Here is a 15,971-nt window from a genome sequence, read left to right as displayed (position 1 = left end):
GTGTGTGTGTGTGTGTGTGTGTGTGTGTGTGTGTGTGTGTACAGGCACATGTGCGTCCTGTGTGTGTGTGTGTGTGTGTGTACAGGCACATGTGCGTCCTGTGTATGTGTGTGAGTACAATGAGCACTCACGATCGTAGAGGACAGCTTCAGGAGTTGGTTCGCCTATTGACGGGGTTCTGAGGACTGAACTTGAGGTGTCAGGTTTGCCTGACAAGCACTTGTACCCACTAATCCATCTTACCAACCTGCTCAAGCCCTGGTTGCTTTCTGTTTGTTTAGTTTGTTTGTTTGGTTGGTTGGTTGGTTGGTTGGTTGCGTGTTTTTGTGGTATCACTCCCGTTTGTCCACATTTTCTTTATAACTTTCCTCTGAAGCCTTAGGATCCAGGGTCTTAGAAAATGTTTCAGGAAAAAGATTCTCCCTGACTTTCATAAAATCATAGTGTCATTCCTTTAAGCCTGCCTTTGACAGCCATGAAAGTCGCCTTTGACAGCTATCTGTGTGCATTTGAGGAAGTTATGAAAAGGTTTTCCAAATCATATCAAAACCAGAGGAAGGGGACATTGTATGATAAGAACGCTGTGCCAGACGGTGGTGGTGCACCTTTAATCCCAGCACTCGGGAGGCAGAGGCAGGCAGATCTCTGTGAGTTCGAGGCCAGCCTGGTCTACAAGAGCTAGTTCAGGACAGGCTCTAAAACTACAGCAAAGCCCTGTCTCAAAAAAAAAAAAAAAACAACTCTGCACCGTGATTTTTTGTTTTTAAACTGACAGGAAATATCATATTTATTTTACAGTTGAACAGCAATTTCTAGTACCACAGTTAGCAATTCTATTGGAAATGTGTGCACTTACCCTAATTGGCATTTTCTCTCAGATTTCTGACATAGACTCTGGATGCCACTGAAAATATTTGCATTAAAGATACTCATGGCTGCCTACCCAAGATGGGACCAGCATCGCTCCATCATAAATGGGGAGGGCTCAAGAGACCCCGCCCACCCTGAGGAGCACTTAAGTGTTGCTGGTTCAGCTGGGTAGCCACTGGTGTCCATGCTCTAGAAGGAACACCCCCATATACGCTCATACAGACAACCTGAACTAAGCCCAGTGGACAGTTTTCAGTCAGAACTTACATTTGCACTGGAAAGGCCTGGGCTGGCCCTCATGTGGAAAGCTGTCTCTACTTACTGCATTCTGACCCTTCTGAGGAAGGAGGACGTGGATGCAGTGTCATCGAGGAGTTAGGAAAATGGCGGGCCCGTCATTGCTTCAGAACTAAGGAATAAGTAAAGCTTAGAGTCCACGCCACAGCCCACTGTGAAATACTTGGGTCTGTGGTGCTGGAGGCCTTGTTGGTGCTCAGTGAGTTCTGCTGAGCTGCCCAGCCCTGCCTGCCTCTCTTACTTGCAAATAAGCTCCCCTGTGGTGAGAGCTCAGACCAGCACCTGCACACTGCACTTGGTCTTTGTGCTCATTTCTCAGCCTTCACAGACTCCCTTAAGTGTTTGTGGCACCTCAGAATGTGGGACGTGCTAAGATGGGGACTGGCTAGCTTGCCTAAAGCTGGAGAGAAACAGCCGGACTCATGCGGACAGGGCTCTATTGGAATAGCTCCAGTGCTGTGCTCCTCAAGTAAAGTGAGTGGCAAAAGGTTGCCCTGTCCATTCCCGCTTCGTGTGAAAATGGCTCTGGGCATGCTGCCTCCTACATAGGGCACCTTGAAAGGGTCACCTGTGCAACCGGAGCTTTCAGAGTCTGATGAAATAGTGAGCACAGGCCATGGGAATGAAGGCAGATTCTTCTGAGCACATCCCTAGAATAGGAGGTCAGGCATGGGTGTAGTGAGGAAGCGGTGGTGGGGCTGTGTCCCGCCACCCGGCTAGCTTTACCTGAAATAATTACGTGGAAACTGTATTCTTTTAAACACTGCTTGGCCCATTAGTTCCAGCCTCTTATTGGCTAGCTCTTACATATTGATCAAACCCATTTCTAATATTCTGTGTAGCACCACGAGCTGGCTTACCAGGAAAGATCTTAACCTGCATCTGTCTGGAGTGGGACAATCATGGCTACTGCCTGACTCGGCTTCTTTCTCCCAGCATTTTGTTCTGTTTACTCCACCTACCTAATTTTCTGTCCTATTAGGCCAAGCAGTTTTCTTTATTAGTTAACCAGTGAAAGCAACAGATAAGATACAAGACCCACCTCCATCACATGGGGAGCCATGATGAGTGCGTCATGGCTGTTTTTGTCGTCATTCTTCTGAGGTTTGTGTCAATCTCCTCGTCCAATGTTCTTCCCCAGGGGAAGGTTCTGAAAAGTCAGCGCCACCCCCTCCTCCATGTATGTCCTACGCTGTTCTCAGCTGAGCCCTGAGCGCCTTAGGCCCCACCTGCAGAGCAAGAGCTTTGTGCTTTTGTTTTCTGCGCTGCCCTTTACCCAGAAAGGGGTTTAGTCTTGCTTTCTGCTAGGGTAATAATGTGTGTGAAAGGCCTTCTCTACTGAGAATTCTAGGCTGTGCCCAGTTTTCTTTGTCAACAACTAGGCCTCCACAGTAGGTCAGCCCACCCACTCTTCTGCAGAGGTGCCCAGCTGTGAGAAAGGGTGGGAGGGTTCCTGCACACGCACTTCAAGGCTGTGTTTGGTCTGGTACACGGAATTTGATATTTCAAACAGTGGAATGATCCAGACCCCGGGGAGAACTTGAAATACAGGTCATGAGCTTTATTGAGCTCATTTTTAGTGTTTTAAAGAAAACAACAACAACAACAACAAAAGCCGAGTAGGAGAACTCGCGATGAAAACACATGTCATTTTTATCTTGAGGTTGGTATTCTGCAGAAGCAGGTAGGTTGGGGTCTGACTGTGCCTGAGAGTTGGCTCCAAGGTGTTCCCGTCTCAGTGACCCTTGGCCTGGTTTCTGAGCTAGCTAGTTGTTAGAGGAGGGTATCTGGAGTAACAGTCCTGGGAACTAGGGGAAGATGGGAGTTGCTGAGTGCCTGCCTTCCCTGTGTACTGCAGGTGAAGTGGGGGAGGACAGCGGCTGAAAGAGTCAGAGAGTGGCATTTTAGGAGCTGAAGGCAGGTTCTGAGCCAGGGTGGCTTGGTGCCCTCTCTGCTGCTGCTGGCATTTTCCCACTGGCTTGGCAAATCCTGCCACTGTTAATGTCAAACAAAACCTTTGTGGAGAGACAGAGGGCCAACTGAGTCTGGCCACATCTCCCTGCTGTTCAGATGCTGTGGGGTGACGTGCCTGCACCTCCATGCCCCCTCACCACTATAATCCATGGCTGACCATTCCTTCTCAGTGATCTCAGGGCTGTGTAGGAAGCAAATGTAGCTCTCCCTCATGACATGTGGGTAGGCTGTGTTACCCAGTCCTTACGGTCCTTTTCCCTCATTTTTCCCCTCACTTTGCTGGCCACCGGGCTGGTATCTGTCCTGCTCCTGTCAGGGGCTGCTTAGGGTTGTCTTAGGAGAGACTCAGTCTTAGTTGATAATCCTGGCTTAAGTGTTCCTGATCTTCATGGGAGATACCTAATGAGTCTAAAGACCATAAAGAGACATAAGAGTTTGTTTTTAAGAAAAATACTCTGGCCTGGCAAACCAGTTCAGAGGGGTCAGGATGCTTGGCTTGCCATCCTGTCAATCATATAAAGGTGGAGAAAGAGAACTGACTCCACTCTGACTTCTGACCTCTGTATGCATTCTGTAGCAAGCATGCCCACACACATAAACAATAATAAAATACTTAAAATATTTTATACATGAGCCTAACCAAAAGACTGAGAAGCAAATTTTCTTTTCTCTTTATTTCTTTTTTTTTTTTTTTTTTTTTTTTGAGACAGAGGCTCTCTATGGATCTTTTTTTTTGTTGTTTTTTCTTCAGTATTTATTACATTTTTGCTTTTGAGACAGATACAAACAAATCATTCTCTTCCACCACACACACACAAACAGCCATTCTTGTGATTTTTAAAGTGCTTTTCCCTTCTACCATTTCTCTGTGAATCTTTATCTTTAGTGGACCTGAAATTTCCTGTGTTAAATAGGCTGGCCTTGAACTCAGGTCTACCTGCCTCTGCCTCCTGTGTGCTGGAATTAAAGGTGTGGAACACCACTACCCCACTCCCTTCATGATATTCTTACCTTAACCTTCTAAGTGCTAGAATTACCAAAAGTGTGTACCACTACGCTTGGCCTAAAAACCACTTTTGTTTACATAGATATATACATATGTATGATCCTTCTTAGATCATGTGTACATAAAAATCTTTATAATACTGTTACCTAGACATACTATTGATTTCTAATGCTACCAAAATAAAGTATGGCAGCCTGGATGGCTCAAAACAAGAGAAATTACCCTGTGGAAATTCTGGGAGCAAGGATCTGAAACGGAACATTGATAGGACTGTGCTCCATCCAAGCCCTTGGCACTGCTTCCAGCTGCTCGGAGCAGCGGCTTTGACTTTCCTTGCTTGTGGCTCCATTCACTGCCTCATCTTCACACGCTGTGTTCCCTCTGTGGTTTCCTATGTCCCCTCTTCCTGTAACGGCATCATTCAGATTAGATTCAAGGCCCATTCTCCATCAGTATGACCCATCATAACTGTGTCTGCAAAGATAGAGTTTCCAAATCCAGAAAGGACAGGAATGAGGGATTGATATTCATCCCACTGCGTACTTTTGAAGGATTTTGTGTTTTATGCCTTTCTTTAATTTGTCTAGTGTCCACGTTTTGTTTATCACTGTAATGTGAGGTGTTTATATGCACACACCTTTATGTCATGTACTGTTGTACTATATAATCCTGGAGCCAGACATAACTATAATTCCAGCTCTTGGGAGGCTGAGGCGGAGGTATCACAGTTTAAGGCATGGCCAATCTGAGCTACATGGTCGGATATTCTTTTTCTTTAAGCATCATCTGTTTGTTTGTTTGTTTATTTATGTGAGTGTTGTTACAGCAGTGCACATGGGAAGGTCAGAGAACAACTTTCTGGAACCATTTCTCTCCTACCATTGTACTCTAGTTAGCAAGCTGTGCCAAAAGCACACCCCAAGCCATCTCACCTGCCTAGTAAGACTTTGACATTGTCTTTACAAACCAAGGGGTAGGGGTGTGGAGAGATGGCTCAGTGGTTAAGAGCACTAACTGTTCTTCCAGAGAACCCAGGTTCGGTTCCCAATGTCCACATGGCAGCTCTCTGTCTGTAACTCCAGTTCCAGGGGACCTGACATCCATGGCAAAACACCAATGCACCCTAAAGAAGAAAAGAAAGACCAGGCATGGTGACACATATCTTCAATCCATGAACTTAAGAGGCAGATTTCTGTGAGATTCGAGCCAGCTAGAGCTACATAGTACAACCCTGTCTCTAAAAGTGGGAGGGAGGGTGTTGTTTAATCTCAGTACTCTGGAGGCAGAGGCAGGTGGATCTCTGAGTTCACAACCAGCCTGGTCTACATAATAAGCTCCAAGACAGCCAGGGCTACATAGAGGGATCCTATCTCAACACAAAACAGAAAACAAGTGCTGGAGAAATGGTTCAGTGGTTAAAAGCACTGGCTGTTCTTTCAGAGGATCCAGGTTCAATTGCCAGCATTATGATCGATCCTTGGAGTGGAAGCAGCAATTGGTAGCAGCATATCCCTTCCGAGTTGAGGTGGAGCATTGTCTTATAAGCAAAAGCAATTCACTGTTCCCCAAAACAGCCAGAGAAGTCTCTATCCCTTCTGCCTTAGAGTCAGCCCTCATCTCGCTCTTCCTTCCCAAAGTCGGCCTGGCCTCCACACAGGTGTGCATGGAACAGCAGAGTGTGTGCACGCATCCTGGTGTGGGAGCACTATGTACTGCCTGCTCCGCGATGGAGGTGCTCAGACTTCCTAGTGTGGGAGCACTATGTACTGCCTGCTCCGCGATGGAGGTGCTCAGACTTCCTAATGAGGGAGCACTATGTACTGCCTGCTCCGCGATGGAGGTGCTCAGACTTCCTAATGTGGGAGCACTATGTACTGCCTGCTCCGCGATGGAGATGTTCAGACATTCCAGGGCCAGGTCAGAGACAGGAGAATGTTTGTAACTGTTATGCTCTGCTGAGTGATTTGATTGAGGACATGCATGTATGTGTTAAAAAGATTTTATTTCCACAGTATAGAAAATCATACAGAAAAAAGTGCCTCTCCTTCCCCGCCCTCCAGACCTGCCCACAGGGATCTCCAGAGGAAGACTGGTCCTTCCCTGTCTGTGTTTGTTCCTGGCTCAGCAGCTGTCCTTCTGAACCTGTCTGCCCTCTGTCTCTTCCCCTCTCAGACTTTGACCTCTGGTCATCAAGTGACTGTGAGCAGAATGAGTCAGAACCCATCCCTGCCAACTGCACTGCCTGTGCCCAGATATTCCCCCTCAAAGTCACGCTCCCAGAGGACACTCCGAAGACTTTTGAGAGACTCCGTCCTCTGGTGATCAAGGTAGGCAAGAAGCCAGGTTTTCCTGTGAACAGCCTGCCCACAAGAAGCCAGGTTTTCCTGTGAACAGCCTGCCCACAAAAGGCCGGATCAAGCCCTGCGAAGCTGTGGTAACTCACTGTGGCCTTCTTTGTCTTTCTGTGTCACCAAGACAGGGCAGCCTCTGTTGTCTTCAGAGATTCAGCATTTCTCATGCCAGTACCCTGAAGCCACAGAGGGCTTCACTGAGGGGTTTCTCACCAAGTGGTGGCGCTGCTTTCCTGAGAGGTGGTTCCCATTTCCTTACCCGTGGTGAGTCTGGAGGGTGCTTAGCTTGCATGTGAGGAAGGGGCAGGGCAGGTGTCAGAGCTGTGAGAGCCAGCACCATAAATGATCAGGTCACAGCACACCTTCAAGTCAAGGACAGAAGCCTGGGTCAGCCTGCCATGCACTGCAAGGAGGAAGAAGGGAGCAGGGTCCCTAAGGAAGGTGCTGCCATGCAGCTCATGTATCCAGTACTTTCTCCTGTGATAAACACCGTGACCAAATACCGTGTTTATCTGGGCCCGTGATTCCAGAGCAATGAGAGGCCATCACCTGGACCCAGCAGACAGTCTTTTTTTGTTCTTGTTTTTTGAGATTTTTTTGTTTGGTTTGGTTTGGTTTGGTTTGGTTTTGGTTTTGGTTTTCAAGACAGGGTTTCTCATTGTAGCCTGGAAATAGGCTACAGTGTAGTTCTGTAGATCAGAGATCCACCTGACTCCGCCCCTGAGTGCTGGGATTAAAGGCATGTGCACCACCACTGCCTGGACAGACAGAGTCTTTAAGCTGTCAGAGTGACTTCTCTAGCAAGGCCAGACTTCCTAAGCCTCCCCAAAGAGTGCCAGCACTTGAGGACCAAGTATTCAAATGCCTGAGGCTGTGAGGGACATTCTCATCCTAACCACCAGAATCTGACTGTTTACTGTTTCTTCTAAGGAGAAGGGTCAGGAGGTTGAGGGCTGAGGAGAAAGCTTAGCAGGTACAAGAGCTGCATCCAGGCCAAGGTGCAAAGTGGGATTCTCAGTCACTTTGCAGATTGAAGATTAGATTCAGACAGTTAAGACAGTTGCCAAGCTCACTCACGATGGAAACCTGTTTGCTCTCCAGTTCCTTCTGTGTCGACAGAAAACATGGGCCATTTCTTAAGGCTAAGACTCCCTCCTGTGAGAAAGGAAGAGCCAGCCTCTATGGAGAACTAGTTCAAAGGAAAATTAAAATTACACCTTAGGGTTTTGTTGGATAGTTTCTTTTTAAAATACTTTTTGTATTTATCATTTGTTTGTCATGTTCGTGTGTGTGCTCGCGCTCTCATGTATGTGTGGAGGTCAGAAGAACTTGTAGAAGGCAATTTTTGCCTTCCACCGTGCGGGGACTGGGCTGGACCGCGGGTTCTCAGACCTGGCAGCAGATGCCTGTGTTTGCTGAGGCATCTCTCCAGCTTCTTTGCTGGCTAATTTCTTAACGCCTGTGCCTTCTTTTTTACATAATTTATATGTGTATGTGTGTGAGAGAGGATACTGTGTGCCATAGCATGTGCATGGGTGTCAGAGGACAATGTTCAGGAGTCATTTCTTCCTACCATGTAGCTTTTTATTATTTTAAATTGTGTGTGTGGGATGTGTACCATGAGTGCAGGTGCCCTCCGAGGCCAGAGGAACAGATGTGCTAGAGCTGCAGTTACAGCTGGTCGTGAGCCACTGCGCATGTGCTCTGAGAGAAGCTTTTAGCCTCTGAGCCCTCACTAGGCCCTCCTCAGTTGTGAGATCAGAGGACAGCTCTCAGGAGTTGATTCTCCCTGACACTTTATGAGACCCAACGATGAAACTCAGGTTGTCAGGCCTACACATAAGTTCCTCAGCCTGCTGAACCGTCTCCCTGGCCTCCCACCTTTCTCTACACTTGTCATCGTCCTGTGTGATAGAATGGCTGCCCACTGTCTCCTATTCTGCCTCAAAGAAAAGTCCTGCCTTTGGTCCCTTCCTCCTCCCTCCTTCAGTCTCTCTCCCTGCAGCTAGCCTGCTGTTACTTCCGCTTCCTTTTTAAGGTACAATGAGTTGATTCTTATTCTTTGTATTGCTTCTGCTGGAACTTAGCATTACACCCACCCTGATAACTACCTGTAGGCCTTCTCTTGGTGAGCATGTACGGTACTATTTATACTGCATGACTGTCCCCATAGATCTGATGCTGAGACATGGTCCTGCTGGGTAATCGCAGCACCGGACTGTGGAGGCGGCAGGATCAGATAAGTTATTAGCCTCAGCTACAAAGTGAGTAGGAGGCCAGCTGGGATCCATGAACTGTTCCAAAAAAATCAGACGGTCTGAGAAGACAGTTAGGGTGTGCTGCTCCAGAGGACCTGGCCTTGGTCCCCAGAGCCACAGTACATAACTCCCTGTGTGGCCCCTGTGGGCGCCCGCACCCACATGGCATGCCCTCACAGACACACATATCTCATGTATCTATCGAGACAGGGCTCACTTTGTAGCTCTACTCTCTCTGTAGACCAGCTGACCTCAAACTCAGAGCTCCACTTGTCTCTGCCTCCCAAGTGCTGGGATTGAAGGCATGTGCCACCATTCCCAACTACAGAAATAAAACATTTTAAAAAAAAATTTTTTTTTTAAAAAAAAAAAGTGCAAAAGACATAGTTCAGCTCTCCTCTGCACCTGCCACCATGGTCTGTCCCTCCTGCAGATGAGCAGGCTGACCTGGCTGGTGACTTGTTTCTTTTCACACTTTTCAGGAGGAGACCTCTAAACAGATCACAAATTTTACGGGAGCTTTTTCCTGTTTTTACCCAACTTCCATTTCCAAAAGACGTCTCATTAAACAAGTGCTTCCTGATCCACCCGGAGCCTGTGTTGGGTAGCAAGGTAAGACGTGCTGTCAGGACTCGGGTATTATTTTCCCCATCCCATGGAGGCCTTCTCTGCAAGTGGACTCAGAGGGTGAGTTGAGTCCCCACTGCTGGCATCTGGCAGGAAGGTACATTCCCAGAGATCTTTCCTGTGGATCTTTGTGCTGCTGCTTTTCCTCTTCAGAGGAGTGGGAAGTTGACATCCCTACCTCAAATCAGAATGTAGACAAGGCTGTAGATGAATAGTGTGTCCTTATAGTTCCAGCCTTTTCTTTATGCCAGTAGGGAAATGGAACCTGAGAGAGAAACCTTTAACCCAACTTTAGGAGAACTTTGAAAACCCCATCTACAAACAAGAGAGTCAGGGCAGCAAATAGGAAAGGCCAGCACTTGAGGGCCTGGGACATTTGAATGGCACTTGAAGGCCGGGGCTGACCTGTTTATCCCCCCCCTTTCCATTGGGCAGGGCCAGTGGATGGGAGAAGCCCCTCTGTGTTGGGTCTGTCTGCTTTTATCTGAATTTGTTCTCTATGGAGTCCCATTCCTAAAGATGGTTTCAGAATTTTTATTAATTTGAATGAGTTTCCTACCTGTGCCCTTCTACCAGTTCTGGTTTGTGTCTGCAACCTCCAGATACCTTATTTGTTCCAAGCTTGCTCAACTGTCTGGATGGAATTTCATAGCCTGTAAAATCTACTCTGTGGTGTATACCTTTAATCCCCACACTTGGGAGGCAAAGTCAGGTAGATCTCTGTGAATTCGAGGCCAGCCTGGTCTACAGAGCAAGTTCCAGGACAGGGTTCAAAGCTACAGAGAAAGTTTGTCTTGAAACTGCTCCCCTACCCCCCACCCCCCCCAAAAAAAGAAAAACCCTACTTTGTGTAGAAGTAAGTGCCTTCCTGCTGCTGTGTGGGGAAGGCCTACGGTGTCAGGAGGGGCCGTTCTTGCTGCAGACTTCACTGGTCTGGCCTGCTATGTCCAGCCAGACCTCAGGGCCCCAGTAGGGTTTCATCTTCATAATTATGATAGAATTTTGGCGGGGGACTTTATCTCAGTTTTCCCACTTGAATACTGAAGTCAGTTTCATGAGCTTGCTGAGCACAAAGGAGTCCAGCCAGGGGAGTAATACAGCTATTCAAACAGTTATCACAGTCATCTTGTGGGGTGTGCCCCACAAGCTGGGTTTCTTAGAACATGTGTATCCCCACCCAGCCTCAGTACTCCACCCTGCTGTCCTCCTCCTGGTCCCTAGGCCCTGGAAAAGCCAGTGTCCCAGGTCAGTCTTGGAATAGAGAAGAAGTAGGGTCTGGTCACTACACAGCCCTATGTCTCCTGTTCCTCGGAGTTGCCTAGGGCTTGCCCTCAATCGTCTGTTCCATCCTGGGCATGAAGGGGCACGGCCCAAGCCTCTGAGCCTATGAATGAGGGCTGCACCCCCTGGTTGTGGTCTTATGTAGTCTTTCAGGACTACAGATGGCAAAGCATCTGCCAGTGTTGGTTTTTATTTCCTGCAAGCCAGCTCAAGATAGGAGGCCTCTGTGCCCCTGGTTGCCAGTGAAATGGCTCTATATGACCTTAGAGACACTTGGGCTGTCACTGAGCATGCTGCCCAGTAAATCATGCAGTTCCTCTTAGAAGAACCTGTAGATGGTATGAACACTTCTGCTCTTGCAGGAGACCGAAGTTCAGTTCCCAGCACTGACATTGGGCAGCTCACAACTCTTAGTACTCAAGCTCTAAGGACTCAGGCTCCCTCTTCTAGGCTCCAGAAGTACCTATACATAGGCATACAGATAATAAAATAAAAAATATTAAAAATAACCCAGAGAAGAGATTTTTACCCTGGCTTCAGTACCAGGAGATGCCATGATTAGGAGAGACTAGTTTGTTTTATTTTAGAGATAATTATGAAATTTGTTAGGGGCTGGAGAGAGTGCTCAGAGGTTAAGAGCACTGACTGCTCTTCCAGAGGTTCTGAGTTCAATTCCCAGCAACCACATGGTAGCTCACAACCACCTATAATGAAATCTGGTGCCCTCTTCTGACGGGCAGGCGTACATGCAAGACAGAACATTGTATACATAATAAATACATTAATTAATTAAAAAATTTGTTATTAATCATGTTTTCCTCATTGCTCAGCTAGGAAACGCAAGGCCATATGTAAGGCCAGGCATTTTGGCACATGCCTTTAATTCCAGCACTTGGGAGGCAGAGGCAGGTGAATCTCCTGAGTCCAAAGCTGACCTGGTCTACACAGAGTTCTAGGACAGAGATGGAAAGAAAGAACCATTATGTGTAAAGGGTTTTGTCCACTAATACTCATTCTTTTCCTTCTTTCTTCTGCATCCATTCTTTACTCCAGATGCATAAGGTACACGAGCTGTTTGCTGTTGGCAGCGGGAAAGCCATGCTGCAGCTCATCCCTCCCTTCCAGTGCCGAAGACACTGTCAGTTCGTGACCATGCCAATAGGACCTGGAGATATTGGTATGTAGGGTCCCAGGAGGACAGAGACAATATTTCTAAGTATCAACAATGTCTTCAAGAAAGTTCTATTCTTTGGGCTGGACAGATGGCTCAGGTGTTAGCCTCACATCCAAAAATATATGAAGGTTCTATCTGGTTAAATCAAAAGTAACATTTTATTAACAGAGTCAATATATATTATGCTTAAAAAGAGAACAGGTAAACTAGCATAGGAGACGCGTGCACAACAGGGAGATGCATGTACCAACAGCTCTGAGAATGTAGATGTCTGTTGGGCATAACCACTCCAAGTTAAAAGGGATTCTGGAAGTTATTTAGAATAATTCTTCATTTTATAGATGAGGGAGTTGGAATGAGAGTCAAATGACCTTCCCAGTGTCCCACCATTAAGTCACACAGGCATGTCAGGGCAGAGCCAAGACTAGGTCGTAGGAAGCCTTTATACCTGTTTTGCTAATGAGTCAGTTTGATGTGACGGGCCACTATCACGTAGGTGTCACCTCTGTGTGCATCCCACAGCCAAGTCCCAGCTCAGTTGGTGGCTCACCCCGATTCTGACTCTGTGTTTCCTACCAGTGTCCTCAGAACCTATTCCAGAGTTAGTCAGTTGACAGCAGTCCTCTTGGCAGAAGCAGAGGTGGCAGCAAATGCCACTGCTGCCCCTGTTGGTGCTACATCACAAGATCTGGAGCCCCTGCCAGGCTGAGGCCAGCTTCCAGCTGGGACCTTTTACTATTGGCCATCAGAAGTCCCAGGTACCTAGAACACTCTCACCTCAGTGAGGGCCAGGGGCTGGCATTGTGCCAAGCTCTGCTCCACATCTCAGAACCTTTGTTTTAGCGTAGGCAAGGGGAGGAAGTATGACACAGACTGAACAGTAATAATGGGGCCCAGCTGGTCTGGCCTGGCCTTGCAAAACTGCGGTAAAAAGCGAATGTGTGTGTGGAAACAGCAGGCCATTTCCTGCAGGGGAGTGACCCTACGTTGAGTGGCTGTTAGAGAAAACAGGGTTTGAAATCTGTGGTCATACTTAGACAGGTCTCTCTGTCTTGTTTTCTACAAGTACTATTGTTAAGACAGCTTCGGAAGCACCTTGAATTTTCCAGGTTCTAGATTTCCAGTTCTCGCAAGCATCCAGAATGCCGGTTATAGGATTTAAAAAGAAGAGGTGACTGGCAGCTGCCAAGGAGGTTTGATAGACGAGAGCAGCCTAAGACACAGATGCCAGGCTCCTGACTGGCAGAGCCTTAGTGGCCAGGCTCACGGCAGGCACGGAACAAGCAAGGGAGAGCTGGGAGGGGGATGGATGTTAGGAATGGAGTCAAGTAGAGGAAGAGAGGTACAGCTGCCATAGGTGGTAAGGGTGAGTCGAGAGTCAGGCCTGTTGGGGAGAAAGAGTAACTTGGGGGTGTAGCATGGCCCCTTAAGAATGGCACTGGGACAAGCTGTTCTATGATTATGTTTTTTAACCAAAATGCTGGTTTTTTTAACCTGGAAGTGGAGGGCCGGAATTACAGATCCACCAGGAATCCTGGAAGGAGACATAATCAAGGATGACAGATGTCGGGCACAGCACCAGCTGTCATGACACAGGCCCAGCAAGATCATGTGACCTTTCCTCAGTCACCAAGTATTAGTCAGTTTCTGGACTGACCAACCATCACACCTTAGAGACTGACTCTCCAGTTGAGACTGTTTATCTTAGTAATGTTTAAAAGAAAGGGTTCAGGCGGTGGTGGCGCACACCTTTGATCCCAGCACAGAGACTGGTGGATCTCAGTAAGTTCAAGGCCACCCTGGTCTACGTAGCAGGTTCTAGGACAGCCAGGGCTGTTACATTGAGAAACCCTGTCTCAAAGGAGAAAGAAAGAAAAATAAAGAAAGGAAGGAAGGAAAGGAAAGAGAGGGAGGGAGAGAGAGAGAAAGAGAGAGAGAAAAGAAAGGGTTATCATGAGATGATTTTATTTGCTGTTTTGAACTTTTGAGGCAGAGTCTTGCCATGTGTTCTGGTTGGCCTAGGTATCACTAGGTAGCCCAGGCTGGCTTCAGACTGCAGTAGTCCTTCTGCCTCCGTCTCGGTGCTGGCATTACAGGGATGTGCCACCCCTCCAGCCTTCCACTTTTGTGTACTTCTTTATTTGCTTGGCTGACTTCTGGTCCTTTTGAGATGGGATCTGGGGCTGGAGAGATAGCTCAGTGGTTAAGAGCATTGACTGCTCTTCCAGAGGTCCTGAGTTCAATTCCCAGCAACCACATGGTAGCTCACAACTACCTGTAATAAGATCTGGTGCCCTCTTCTGGTCTGTAGGCATACATACAGACAGAACACTATATACATAATAAATAAATAAATCTTTAAAAAAGAGAGAGAGAGATGGGATCTGGCTGGGTAATCCTGGCTGGCCTTAATCCCAAAAGTCTCCCTGCCTCAGCCTTGCGAGTGCTGGAATACAGGTGTAGCCCCGCACCCAGCATGATCCACTGTCCCATGTTAGAGCATGCAGGACAGTCCTGTGAGTGGCAGCAGGTCACCTTCCCAGCACACTCAGGTGATCTAGGTCTGAGTTTTCCAAACAGCCCGTGCATGGAAACAGGAGCCTCCCGAGAAGGCCTGGAACAGGACTTCAGAAGCCAGTGCACAGGATACGTGGACCCCAATAAGTCTTGGAACCATGGAAGCCTCTTCAGATACTCAAGACAGGCTTTGCAGAGCCATGCTGGGGAATGCTAATTTAAGTCAGTCTGTGTGAGCTGGAGCACATCATTTTAGGAATAGCTGAGTGTTCCCCACAGAACCCATCCAGACCAGGGCATAGTGGTGTGCACCCTGAAGTCCTAGCATTCAAGAGGCAGGAGGATTCCAAGTTTGAGGCCAGTCTAGACTACATAACAGGAACCTGTCAAATACACACTCCACTTCCAAAAAAAAAACTATCAGCCGCCTGGGACCTGATGGCTAATACCTCCCTCGTGTAAAACAGGCTGCCTCTGTGACCAGCCAGAGTGTGAGTCAGTTGCCCAGAAGAGGGTGGAGAGAAAAGTCTGGGTTTGGAGTGTCTTTAAGAGTGTCAGGTCACAGAGAACTAGTAATAGCAAAGCGTACTCAGGCTTCAGAGAGCCCAAAGACCTTCCAGCAAGAGCAGCAGGACTGCAGACTATGGCTCTGCCCGGTGTCCCTCACCCTGACGTTCACTGCTTTCCTGTGCTGTTTTCCTCCAAGGCTATGCTGATGCTGCCCACTGGAAGGTCTACGTTGCAGCCAGAGGGGTCCAGCCTTTGGTCATCTGCGATGGAACCACTCTCTCAGAGCAATAGGAAACGACTGTCTATAAGAACTGCTTAAAGAGCTGAAAACCAGGCTGAAAAGAACAGAGAGGAGGAATAAAAACACTAAAACCTTTTCCTTGGGTCTGTTGCTTAGTTACCTGCCCTGGATGCACTGGCTGTCACTGTGTGCTGGAGACACAGCTGGGCCTACCTCTCCATCTCTCACTAGATTCCCTGGGGAGGGCGCAGCCGGGCTGCTACCCAACACTTTGTCCACATCGGTCCTCTCCCGGGCCTTTGAACACTGAGGTATTAGAAATGGGTTAGTGGTTCCCTCTGTGTGTGTGGACATGGCTCCTCTCTGGCTTCTCTGCAGTGGAGGGGCAGCAATGGGTGCTGACACCGCATCCTTCACTAGGTGAATCTGTCCACTATTTTCCCTGACCATATCACCCTGTACTAAAAAGTACAAAAGGGAAATCATGACTGGCTTTAAAAACTCCTACAGTTTGACAAGCAGAATGAATTTGGAACCAGTGTGGGTAGGATCAGATAGCCAGAATTGCATTTTTAAAAGTGCCTGCTAGGGCTGGAGAGATGGCTCAGTGGTTAAGAGCATTGCCTGCTCTTCCAAAGGTCCTGAGTTCAATTCCCGGCAACCACATGGTGGCTGACAACTATCTGTAATGAGGTCTGGTGCCCTCTTCTGACCTGAAGGCATGCATGTAGACATAATATTGTATATATAATAAATAAATTTTTAAAAAAGTGCCTGCTAACACCAGGTATCATGGTGTGTACTAGGCTAGCCTATCTATGTAGTGAGTTCTAGATTTGCCAAGGATTACATAGTGAGACTGTCT

At 47.7% G+C, this 15,971-nt stretch overlaps 1 protein-coding gene across 6 annotated transcripts in view; it reads left to right on the top strand.

The window, feature by feature from the left end:
- The window catches only part of LG2H6orf89 (linkage group 2 C6orf89 homolog), a 34,734-nt gene extending 19,492 nt beyond the window's left edge, over positions 1–15,242 (top strand). For all 6 annotated transcript variants that reach the window (XM_013351245.2, XM_005360331.2, XM_026785584.1 and 3 more), the window contains 5 exons: positions 6,320–6,474; positions 6,623–6,762; positions 9,239–9,368; positions 11,718–11,841; positions 15,062–15,242. In XM_013351245.2, coding sequence (XP_013206699.1) covers positions 6,320–6,474; positions 6,623–6,762; positions 9,239–9,368; positions 11,718–11,841; positions 15,062–15,156 — 644 coding nt within the window. In that variant the 3' untranslated portion in view covers positions 15,157–15,242. The remainder of the gene's footprint in view (positions 1–6,319; positions 6,475–6,622; positions 6,763–9,238; positions 9,369–11,717; positions 11,842–15,061) is intronic.
- Positions 15,243–15,971: the final 729 nt, after the last annotated feature.

This window comes from Microtus ochrogaster, linkage group LG2 (assembly GCF_000317375.1).
Source record: "Microtus ochrogaster isolate Prairie Vole_2 linkage group LG2, MicOch1.0, whole genome shotgun sequence".
In the NCBI taxonomy this organism is placed as follows: domain Eukaryota; kingdom Metazoa; phylum Chordata; class Mammalia; order Rodentia; family Cricetidae; genus Microtus; species Microtus ochrogaster.
Note: the sequence above shows the minus strand (reverse complement) of the source record. Positions and strands in the feature narration are given on the sequence as shown.